This window comes from Drosophila nasuta, chromosome 2R, assembly GCF_023558535.2.
Source record: "Drosophila nasuta strain 15112-1781.00 chromosome 2R, ASM2355853v1, whole genome shotgun sequence".
Taxonomy (NCBI): Eukaryota; Metazoa; Arthropoda; class Insecta; order Diptera; family Drosophilidae; genus Drosophila; species Drosophila nasuta.
The window spans coordinates 6,998,616-7,010,950 of NC_083456.1; the positions used below are offsets into that span (position 1 = coordinate 6,998,616).

The 12,335-nt window shown below is 46.1% G+C and overlaps 1 protein-coding gene across 1 annotated transcript; it reads right to left on the reverse strand.

Moving 5' to 3' along the window:
* Positions 1-23: 23 nt before the first annotated feature.
* On the reverse strand, positions 24-12,257 carry LOC132787490 (E3 SUMO-protein ligase RanBP2). Its single transcript, XM_060794551.1, has 6 exons — positions 11,950-12,257; positions 8,694-11,544; positions 2,546-5,739; positions 1,667-2,483; positions 558-1,289; positions 24-483 (listed from the first exon to the last, which is right to left on the reverse strand). The coding sequence occupies exons 1-6, from the start codon at positions 12,019-12,021 to the stop codon at positions 152-154; spliced, it is 7,998 nt and encodes a 2,665-aa protein (XP_060650534.1). The 5' UTR covers positions 12,022-12,257; the 3' UTR covers positions 24-151.
* Between the last annotated feature and the right edge of the window lie 78 nt (positions 12,258-12,335).

Genomic DNA, 12,335 nt, shown 5'->3' on the forward strand with positions numbered 1-12,335 from the left:
CACAAATAATCGAAAACAATATTTAACAGGTCGATAAGAATTGTATTTTTTTGTTTACTATTAACGGCAATTTACCGAGTAGAAATCATATCCATATTTATTTCATGTGAATTTTATACAACAAAAAATACATTAACGTTTAGCTTTCATCTTAGTGTGTATCATCATTTCCAGTTTCGCCATCTGACTCCGATTGTTTGTCTTCTTTGGCATCCTTTATGCAGGCCCTAATAATTCCAAGGAAACTGCCGGCAATTTCTTCCTTTTTAAATCGATTGGCAAGCCGCTCGAGCTCTCCTTTCTCATCCTCCGCATAGTTGAGCCCACCATAGGCAAGACTTTTCTTCGAATCCTGCATATAGTCAATCGTAAAACTCGCACCGACCGGCATGTTGAGCACCAGTTTGTGGACTTGCTCTCGTCGCATTATTAAGCGTACTTTGTTTGTTGTTTTATGCTTTAGAATCTTTACTTCGCCTACACCTAAAATATGCATTTGAAAAGTAAAGAACATTAGATTCATAACATGGATTTAATGGGTTTGCTAATAGACTAACCTCGCTCCTTCCATAACTTATTTGCCGCATCGTAGCGATAAAGCATTGTTCGCTGGCAAAACAATTGGTTCTCGTCTTCCTCGCCAGTGCTGACGACAATCTCGTCGGGCAGAGCAATGATGGGTTCATAGTGTGGATCATAATTCTCATCGTTGGTGGTATCGCCTGTATTTGAGGAGTCAGCTTCTCCATCATTTTGCGATTGTATGGACGTCGAAGGATTCTTAAAGTGCTTAAAATCATTCTGATGTGTCAGACCATAGAAGCCACCAGTTTCAGACTTTTGGAAACCAATCGGTTGACTGCCACTGCCTCCTTTGGCTGCCAAACTGGCAAAATCCACACCTCCCCGCGATGCTATCTCCAAGAAATTTGGCGTCGACGGCGCCTCCTTCAGTGTATTATCTTTGTTGTTAGTTTCTTGTTTTTTGGGTTCTGTGTCTGCCGTGGTAGCGGCACCCTTTGCCGCCAAGCCGCCGAATGAGAAACTGTTGCTAGTGTTACTACCAAAGGTGTTATTGCTCGTCAATATTGAAGAACCAAAGATAGACTTGACGCCCTCATCTGGTTTGGCGGTAACTGCAGTCGGTGGATTTACTGGGTTGCCAAATATCGATACTTTTGGGGAATCGGACGATTTGTCGGCTGCAATGGAGCCACCAAATATTGACCCCTGCGGCTTGGCAGGATTGCTGCTGCCACTGAATAGCGACTGGCCGAAGACTGATTTGTCTGTAAAAATGATTATTCATAGTTAGAAGATATAAACGAACGGGTTAGTAAAACTGTAGTATAGACGGAAGTTAGTAATTCTGTACTGAAATACACTATTTTAAAATGTTTTCAAGAACTTGTCACTTTTCAATAAATTCACAACAAATAAAGTTCATAATAAAAACAAAATTATCATTGAAAACCAGTTTAAATCTTATTTCCAAATCAAAAATCCCAAATTTCTTTAGATTGATCGACATCGCTTAATGATATAACTTTTGAAATATTATTTTAGTTTGCCTTCTTTGCTGTGTAAATTTGTAAATTTTTGCAAGTTTCTAAGATTTGACGTTCCTTCCTAAGATTGCAGCCCTCTAAGCTAAATGTTCACTTACCAGAGTGACCAAAAAGAAAGCCACCTTTTGGTGGTTCTTCTGGCTTGGAGAAGGAGCCAACTGTGGCCGTTGAGTTGGCTGAGACAGCAGTGCTGAAGCCACCAAAGCTGCCGAAATTACTGTTTGTGGTGTTGGCCTCTAATGTGCTGGCCTTAAGCAGAGTTCGATTGGGTGGTGCCAATATGCCCTGTGCCTTTGGTGGTGGCAACTTTAGGGCGGGCAACGTTAACGGCAACGACTTGACAACGTCCTTATTCTCGGTCGGCACAGTTGCTGTCCAGACAAATTTGTCCTCATCGCAGCCACGGCACCCACTGCATTTCGTTTCAGCCACGAGGAATTCGGGATTAAGTTGCAGCTTATCGGCCAATGTCTGGGTCTCATTTGAAATGCCAGCGGATGTGCTGGAACTTGGCTGTTGGGGACTCTGAATATCAACGGGCTGCGCAACTGCGGTGCCATTGAGAGCGCTCTTCACTGCACTGAGGAAAGCCTGCACAATCTCGGCGGTTTTGAAGCGCAAGGCGAAACGTTCCAAGACGGATTCCCCTTCGCTGAAATCAAAGGCGGCAAACAACAGAGATTTCTCGTCCTTCGGCTTGTAGACAACGCTCGCATTGAGCACATGATTTAGGCAGAGCTTCAACACTTGCTCGCGACGCATAACCACACGCAAATTCTTTGTCTCCTTGTGACGCAGAATCTTCACGAGACCCAAGCCGCGTTCCTTCCATTCCGTATTGTCGGCCAGCCGATAAAGCTTAGCGCGCTGCGAGTAGAGCACCTCCTCATCCTCCTCGCCCGTTTTGACATCAATCTGCAATAAATTTCAGATGTTAAATGCGCATTCGTAATTCGGGTTGTTTATCAAAATTTTACCTTATCCGGCAGGGGAATGACGGGTGCAAAATAAGCACCATTCTCCTCCTCCTCGACGTGGCTGTCATCGTCATCGCCAGCACCGCCACCTGGACTCTTGGGCTGCACTGGCTGCGCTTTGGGCATGCTAAAGCTGAATGTGTTCGAGGTCAAACTGGCTGCAGGTGTTGTCGACGCATTAAAGTTGAAGCTGCTGGAACCAAAGATTGGGGCATCGCCTTTTTCCTTGGTTTCATTGATTTTAAAATTGAATGTCTCGCTGCCAATAGCTGGAGTTGGAGCAACAATTGGAGCTGTAGTTGGTGCAACAACAGGAGCTGCAGTGGCGGCTGCAGCTGGTGCTCCAAAACCAAATGAAAACTTAGTTGTGGGTGCTGGGAAGGTAATGCCTCCGCTGGTGTCCAATGTATTCTCCTTCTTGGGGACAGTGTCGTCTTTGGGCGCCTGGCAAGCCAAACAGTAAAGCTGGCCACCATCATTGTTGGTATAGCAATCTTTACAGGACCAGCTGCCGGCCTTTGGCTTGAATAAATCACCAAAATTGGATAAAGGTGCTGCACCTGCTGCTGGCGGGACTACTGGGGCAAAGCTAACCGCTGGCTTAGCATTGTTATTGGCCACTGGCGGCTCGACTTTCTTCTCCGCTGCTGGAGCTCCGAAAGTAAATCCACCTCCTCCTACAGTTGAGCTGTTGGTTGTAGCTGCTGTTGCTGCTGGGAATCCAAAACTGAATTTGCCAGCGCTGCTGCTCAAATTCAAAGCGCCGCTTTGATCCAGCGTGGCTGCCTTGGGTGGAACTGTTGCATCCTTGGGCGCCTCACAGGCCAGGCAATAGAGCTGCGTGGCTGTATTATTGGTGTAGCAACCTTCGCAGGTCCAGCTGCCCGCCTTGGGCTTGAAGGCATCGCCAAAGCCCTTCGTAACCGGTTTTTCCTCTGGCTTATCCTTGTTGTTTTCCGGTTGTGTCACCTCCTTGGAGTTTTGCGACATCGCCGCTTGAGCCTTGAGCACCGTATCATAGAATTGTTTGCATGTCGCGGCGGTCTTGAAGCGCACACACAGCATCTCCAGCGACAGCTCCTCATCGGCAAAATCTTGGCCAGCCCATGTGAGCGAAGTCTCCGAATTCTTGGCATAGGTGAAGACAGTGGTGGGCAACAGACGCTGATTGCAGCACAACTTAAAGATCTGCTCGCGACGCATCAGCAGACGCACCTGAGTAGGATCGTCTTTCTGTTGCAGCACCTTCATCACTCCCAGTCCGCGCTCCTTCCACTCGTTGTTCTCCTTGTCGAAGCGCAACAGTTTCGCGCGATACTCGAACAGCACAACTTCATTCTCCTCACCCGTGACAACCTTCACCAGCTCAGGCAACGGTATGACTGGCTCGAAGTGTGCGGTGGGCACATACTCCTCCACAGCCTCAGCTTCGGCTTCAGCTGCTTTCACTGCTGCTGTCTGTGATTGCAAGGTGCTATCGGTGATGTTGCTGCTGCTTAGATTGCTGCCAAAGTTGAAGGCTGTGGTGTAGCCAGCATTGCTGGTGTTCGTGCTGGTGTCCGGAGCTGCCAGACTGCCAAAGGACAAGTTCGGCTTGGCAGCGTTGCCAATGCCGCCAAAGCTAAAGTTGGCAAACGGTGCAGTTGACACTTTGCTGCTTGTAGTTGTTGTTGTTGCTGTTGTTGAGCTGCTGCTGCTGCTCGAGGAGCCAATGGTCAAATTGCCAAAAAGCGACTTGGACACCAAAGAAGCGGCGGCATCGTTGTTGTTGTTTGTGCCAGCCACAATGCTCTTCGGCGGGTCTATGCTCTTCTGTTGCGTATTTGGCGCTGGCGTGCTCGTCACAAAACCGAGACTTGGCTTGGCAGGCACGGTCAACTTGGCCTCCGCTGTCTTGGCATTTTTCGCAGCCTCCTCGAAGGCTGTCTTGAAGCGCTGTGCAGTCTCTGGCAACTTGAAGCGCACTAGGAACTTCTCCAGCTGCAATTTCTCGTCGGCAAAATCGTTGGCACCCCACAAAAAGGATTTACCCTCCTTGTCCTGCTCTGGTGTAGTCAACTGCATGGTTGCCGTAATTTTGTGATTGGCACAAATCTTGTGCGTCTGTTCGCGACGCATCAGAATACGTGTGCTGCCGGTGGCCTGGTTCTTCAATATCTTGATTTCACCAATGCCACGCTCCTTCCACTCGTGATCCACATGGCGAAACAGTTTGGCGCGATGACTGAAGCTCACCACCTCATCCTCCTCGCCAGTGCGCACTTCCACCTCGTCGGGCAGCGGTATAATGCCTTGGAAATCGGGACGCGGATCATAGTCTAGTTCGGCGGATGCATCCTGGCCAGCGCTCTGATTGTGATCGCTCTCGTTGTGCACACTGGTGGACGCTGCAGCTGCTGCCTCGGCAGCTAGTTCCTTTTGCTTCTCTGCTGCCGCCTGCGCCACTTGTGTCTTGAACGAGAATGTGGAGTTGGAGCTCGTGGTGCCGAAGCCCTGGAAGATGCTGCTCGTATCATTAGCCACCTTGTTGTTGTTGTTTAGACTGAATTTAAAGTCGTTGCTGGCCAAAACTGGCTGCGGCGGTTCTGCAGGCTGTACCAGACTGGGTTTAATGTGCTGCGCTGGAATGGTGACGCTCAACGTGGGCTGGGCAGCGGCCACTGCTGGCTTGGGCAGCGGATCGGAGCTGGTGATGACCACATTGGCGGGTGGCTCCTTTTCAACCGGTTGATTGTTGAGCGCGCGATTGAAGATCGCTGGCGGTGGTGCAGCCGCAGTTGGTGGCACAATTGGTGGTGCAACAATTGGAGCTGCCACTGCAGCAGGAGCCGGAGCAGCAACTACAGCTGGAGGTGGTACAGTGATGGGCTTGTGAGTCACCAAAGGTGTCTGTTGAATCACAGCGGGCAGTTGCGGCGGAACCTGGGGCACAACCGGAGCTGGCGTCGTCTGAATGGGCGACGGAACAAAAGGCGAACCATTGAAGAAGTTGGCGCCAGGATTTAGCTGCAAGTTGGATTGCGCTGGAGGCTGGTTGATGGACATTATTGGTGGCTGGGGCTGCGACACTTGTGGCATCACGAGACTCGGTGGTGGCACCGTCATGCCATAATTGAGGCCATCCATAAATGGTGCGGTGCCTGCGTTGGGGAACATGTTAGGGGGCATGTTATAATTGCCAGCTCCACGTTGTCCTATACAAACAGAAAACATTTACTTTAATTGAAGTACTCATATTATGGAATTAAAACGACTATTGCCTAAATTTCTTAGCAATTTTAAGGGCTATCCATTTTCAATTAAATCATACATATGTATATATACCGCAAAAATTCTAGAATATACCAACGGCTATATTTGGTACATTGATTTAATACTACATTTGAAATATACCATAGTACAAAATATACCAGATTGTCAGCCAAATCATATCGAAAGTAGACATTTTTTCCCATACATTTAATAAATTTCTTAAATTACTTCTAAAATTTTTATCTATTAAAAATTTTGCCAAATTTATCGAGAGTGCCAAATTCGTTTTAGCTTAAAAATTGCTATTTAATCTTTTTTTTGATTTATTGGGCGGAAGTGGGCGTGGCATAAATTTAAAACAAACTTGATTTGCGCGCAAAAATAAAAAGTCTTATTTCTTATAGTCTCTGAGACGGACATCGGCTGTTGACGTTTATGAAGAATGTATATAATTTAGGGGGTCGGAGATGACTCCTGCCTATTACACACATTTTATACAGTCACAAAGTTACAATACTATTATAGTATTTCTTTAATTGTTTCAAAGATTTTAAAATCAATCACTGATCAAACCAAATTGCTTTCTCATAATACAGTAAAGATTTTACAAATACTTTTTTTAAATGCTCTTCATTTGTTGACCGACTGAACTGTAGCTCACAGTCAAAAATGTAAATGCTTGGAGACTGCCATTTTTATAGGACACACATTATTCAACTTGTTCCATGCTCAAGTAGAGCATAAGTTTTAGGTTCTCAGATTTTGTTAGCTTTAAATTCACTACAATTATTAAAGATTTCCAAATGATTGACGATTCTCAAAATTGTAATTTTTGGCTATTTAGTTTTTAATTTTAATTGACTAATAAATTCTTAAACCCCTCCTGAGCGATTCCCAAATTGTTAACTTGGCATGAGTAAGGTTCGAGAGACCTTCTGCCGCTTAAATACGTTTTCTGTTAGCAAAAAGTTAATATTAGGTTGTTTGATAATGACATACCGGTTTTTACATTCAAATTTCGCGCTTCGCTTGTGAAGTCAAATATAATCGTATCTGGCAATGCTATATATCGTTTGAAAGGTATTGGTATCACCTTTAAAATGACATATAGTTTGTTTACATGAGCTTCTACGTTAAAAAATTACAATCGATTGAAATGGATTTCCCAAACGCAGAAACTCGGGCAATTTTGAAATTTGATTTCGCACAGGGAAAAACTGCTGCGGAATCTCGCAGACAGATTATTGCTGTCTTAGGAGATAACAAACTTTCGATTCAAACCGCCGAACAGCGGTTTAGGCGATTCCGAAGTGGCAATTTTGATATCGAAACACCCACGCGCCTTCCGGACGACCAGTGACCGTTGATACGGATAAAATCATGGAAATAGTGGATCGAGATCGTCATTTGACTATTAGAACCATCGCAGAGGAGCTGCAACTAAGCACGGAAACCGTCCATAGGCATTTAAAGTCGAAAAATTTACCAAAAAAGCTCGATGTATGGGTGCCTTATAAGTTATCCCAAAAAAAACTTTTTCGACCGTGTATCAATCTGCGAATCTTTCTTGCACCGTTTTCTGGATCGGTTAGTCACTGGTGATGAAAAATGGATCACATACATATGACAATATAAAGCGTAAAAGATCCTGGTCGAAGCACGGTGAGTCGTCGTAAACGGTGGCAAAGTCAGGACTGACAGTTCAACAGGTGTTGCTGAGTGTATGGTGGGATATCAGAGAAATTATCCATTATGAAGTGTTGCCCTATGGCCAAACCATCAATTCTGACCTCTACTGTGAACAACTGGAGCGATTGAAGATTGCACTTGAACAGAAGCGGCCAGCCATGGTGAATCGTAAGGGCGTTGTGTTCCATCATGACAACGCCAGGCCCCATACACCTTTGGTGACGCGTCACAAGCTACGGGAGCTTGGTTGGGAAGTGTTAATGCATCCACCTTATAGTCCGGACATTGCCCCAAGCGATTACCATCTGTTTTTGGCCATGCAAAGTTTTTTCGATGGACAAAAATTGAGTTCAAGGGAGTATTGTGAAAATCGAATCGCCGAGTTTTTTGCAAGTAGGGACAAGGACTTCTTTAGGAGAGGCATATACAAGTTACCATCAAAATGGCAGAAAATCATCGAAGAGAACGGTACATATAGCACTTAAATCGGACAATGCTAACTATTTTAAAATCGTCGTCAAAAATCAATAAAAAACCGGTATGTCATTACCAAACAACCTAATATATTAAAATGAAATTTGAGTAAAGATGATTAAACACAGCTACTATAAATAATCGACTATTATACAGCAGTTATTTTATACGAAAATTGAATATTAAATGCATTCGTCTATATATTGGAAATATATTTATGATCTGACCGTTAAGAAATTTCGACAATAATTTGAAATACAAAACAAGTAAGAAAGCTAAAGTCGAGTGTGCTCGGACGGACGGACAGACTCACAGACACACAGACGGACATGGCTAGATCGTCTCGGCTGTTGACGCTGATCAAGAATATATATACTTTATAGGGTCGGATATGCCTCCTTCTACCTTTTACATACATTTCCTGCCGGCACAAAGTTATAATACCCTTCTACCCTATGGGTAGCGGGTATAATTAGACTAGGAACCTTAAGGGAAAATAATATTTTTCCATTTTTATAATGTATGATTCTACTTTATGGGATTCTAAATTTGTTAAATTTTGGTTTGGACAAAAGTCCTTTGAAAAAGTCAAAAAGAAAATTCGAGTTCTATAATATAAATTCTTTCTGCACTCTCATTAGATAGAGCCAACTTATACTGTTATCCATTCTAAGCAGTACTCTATAATTTAATGCTAAAATACAAATAAGTAATAACAGATTGTTGTTCTTACCGTAGAAGTTGGGTGCCTGTGGATTGCGCATGAACTGCGCTTGGCTCGCATAATAGTTGTACATCTGGTTCTGGTTGAACAAGGGATTGGGCGGAATCGCCGCTGCAGCTGGTGAATAGAAGCGATCGTTCATAAAATTTGTCTGCTGTGCATCCTCCATGTTGAAGAATTCCTCCAGCCCGAGAGCAGCTGCCGCATCGACATCACGAGTGGGCGTATCACGACTGGCAGTGCTGCCAATTTTTAGCTTCTTGAGCAATTCTTCGATGGAGCTCAACTTGTCGGTCAGCCCTTTGATGTCTTGTCGCAAACCGTCGATGCCAACTCCAACATCCTCCTTGAGCACACATAACTGTTTGCTCATCTGCTTGACGGCCTGGTCCAGCTCATTATTGAAGCTCTGCTGCTGCAATTGCAGCTGCTGCTGTTGGAGTTGCTGCTCGTGGCGCTTTGAGCGATTTAATGTGACCGCTGCCGCAGCGTAGTAATCATCCTCGGCATCCTCGTAGGTGCTGGAATTATTGTGGCGATCGTTTGATGTAAAACTCTCGTCGCCAACCATGAGCGATTTGAGTTCACGCTGCACCACAGCTTGCAGCGGATGATCCGCTTGATTGGCCAACAATTGTGTCGCCTGACGCAAACACTCGCCACGACGCTCTTGAAAGTTTTGGCGCGAGATGCGTGATGCACGATTCGAGTCGGCCATTTGGCGATAGGCTTCGGCTTGCAGATAAATCGCTGTGGGCAGCTGCAGGCCACGAATCTCGGTTAGGAATTCCTCGTAGAGACCATTGTTGAAGAGGCGACTGCTCAAATAGCTCACAGCATCCTCTGCCAGCTGCTGCGTCTGCAGCCAAATGTCGCTGGCCTGAATCTGTTCGTATTTAAAGTATCTGTAGAATGGCTCGAGCTGCTGATGACTGTGACGACGCATCATATTAATGCCAAGCTTGTTAAGTGCCTCGATGCGTGCATCCATTTTGTTGGTATCGGCGCGACTAGCTAGCAACTTGGCCACCTGAAAAACGGCAATGATCTCGGCCTGGGGGCCGGCAACGCCGCGTAACGCTTCAATGCCGCGCTTAAGTTTCTCGCGCTGTTCCATGCGATTGCTGGCCTCGCTCAGCTGCGAGTTCAACTGCAAACGTTGGACAATGCTCCACCAGTTGCATTGCTCTGGGGTGACCAGTTCATCGCGTCCCATCAGATTGGCATATGGCAACATATGTGGTCTGGCTGTGGCCTTAACATTGCCGGCATGAAGGCTGGCGTAGGTTTCGTGCAGCACTTGCAACTTGCGCTGCGCCTGCAACACAACGAAGTAGAGAAAGACCTCGACGTCCACTTGGCACAGCGAATCAATGCCGCAATAGGTCAAACCAAGTTTGCACTCGTGTCGCAAATTCTTGAGGAAACGCACACGCGGCGCCTCCGCCAAATTGTCGCCACACAGCGCCAAATACACATGCAACTCCAGCGTGTGGGGCTCCAGCAATAAAGCCTCATGCTCATAGCCCTCGATCTCGGCAATTGATGGACATTCGTACAGCGGCTGCTGTAGCCGTTGATTGCGCACCAGAAACGATGTTGACTCCTTCAGCTTGTGCTCTGCATGCGTGTAGAGCTGTTGGTACAGCTGCGAGCGCCACTGATTGTCCGCACAGTATTGCCGGGCCGCCGCAAGCAGCTCATCGATACCGGACCAAAGCCCGGGCGTTGCTTGTTGCTGCTGGTGCTTTTCCTTCCACAGCTCGGCGTCCTGGGGTTTCTGGAGACAACCGTAGAGTGTGCGTCCCAACTGCGCGCAACGAAAGGCGCTCTGACAACGCCACAGTTGCAACAGCTTCAGCTGTTCGGCGCTGCAATGACGCTGCCAATAGGCATCCTTGTCCTTGTGCTGCGCGTTCACTTGATAGCCCAGCAGCAACAGCGGCAATGCCGAACGCACTGTTTGCGACCACTTGTTCTTCTTACCCAGCAACTCGCGTTTGAATAGCAACGAGGCGGCATGCAACAGCAGCTGTCCGGCATAATGATCCAGACAGCATTGATGGAACTCTCGACTATCGTTGGCCGTCAACTGCTCGACAAGCAGACTGAACTTGTGTATGCTCTGATCCAGTTTAAAGAGCTGACCAATACTCTCCGACAGACTACTGGTGGCCTCCGACTGCAGACTGAGCTGAATGAGGCGATCCAGGGTGAGCAGCATTAACTGCCAATAGGACCAATCTCTGGCGCTCTCTTTGCTCTGTTCGCGCCTTTGCAGCGCCTTCCAAACTACATCATACCAATCGCTAGCTTCACACTGAGCCGGCTTGGCGAATTCCACTTTGTGGGCATAGTTGAAGGCCTCGTCGTAGCGTTTTGTCTCCAACAAATGACGCAACAGACGCACATGCAACTTCATGTCGTGGGGACGCTGCAATAGCTCCTTTTGGATGAGCATTTCAATGGAGTTCTCCTGCTCCGCACCATCGATTTTGCCCTCGGCACGCAGACGCAATGTAAAGAGCCCCTCACTGTCCTTCAGATCATCGATTGTGCTGCTCTGCTCTAGCCAATAGGCGGCTCTTTCGGCTGTGCAGAGTGCGGTGTTCTTGCACAGCAATTCGCAAGCATCCTTGATGACTTCCGGTTGTTTGGGAAACAGCTGAACCGAACGTTGATAGTGCTCCAAAGCTTTGGCATTATCCGGCTTTGCGAGAAGTCGATAACATTTGGCTAAGAGAGCGTGTACGCTGGCCTCCTCATTGATCTTGAGGTAGGGAATCAAGTAGTCGATGGCCTTGCCATATTCGTGTATCTTCGTGTACAGCCGTGCTATGGAAAACCCTTTAATATCGCGCTGCATGCAAAAAAGAAATGGAAATAAGTATCAAACATAACCTCAAAGAAAAGCACAACATTTGCAGACATTGTTTATACTAAATAATGCACAGCACGCAATTAGTCAAAACATTGCATTGCGAATTGTTGTTGTACCAAAGCAACAACAACAGTAACAACAAAAAGCGCGCATTTGTTTTATCTTCTAGCGGCTTCTTTATATACACGCCAGAAAGACGCCGACTCACACATACACACACACACTAAGGCGCAATGCACTCATACAGCTCTTTTGCTCACTCATACACACACACTTGAATGGCGGGCGACCATTTATTTCGCAAGCGTCGCTGAAAAATTTCGATGCACGTTCGAGGAGATCGGGATGCATTACGTTTGCATGCAATATTCGCATAATGCTTACCTCAGGTCCAAGCGGCAATTTACTTAATATTTTGTGGACATGCTCGTCCACTTGCTTGCGATTTGTAAACATATTTAATTAAGTGTCACTTTATGTTTTTAGTTCTTTTGCAAAATTATTCAACTTTTTCTTGGTGCAGAAATGTGATTCTGTTGTCTTTTTCTTGCGACACTGAAAATGATTTTACACGTCTTCACATACGTCGCGTAAAAATTTTTGCTAGGTGAATTATCAGTTAATTCAAATGTCGTACGTAAATCTCGACTTTTAATAATGGAATTATACTTTTCTCGCCTACTAACACCAAGAATAACTTTTTTAGCGCGCACACGGCGCTGAAATTTATGAGTAAGTGTGACCGCTTCTTCAAATTAAAAGTGCACTTA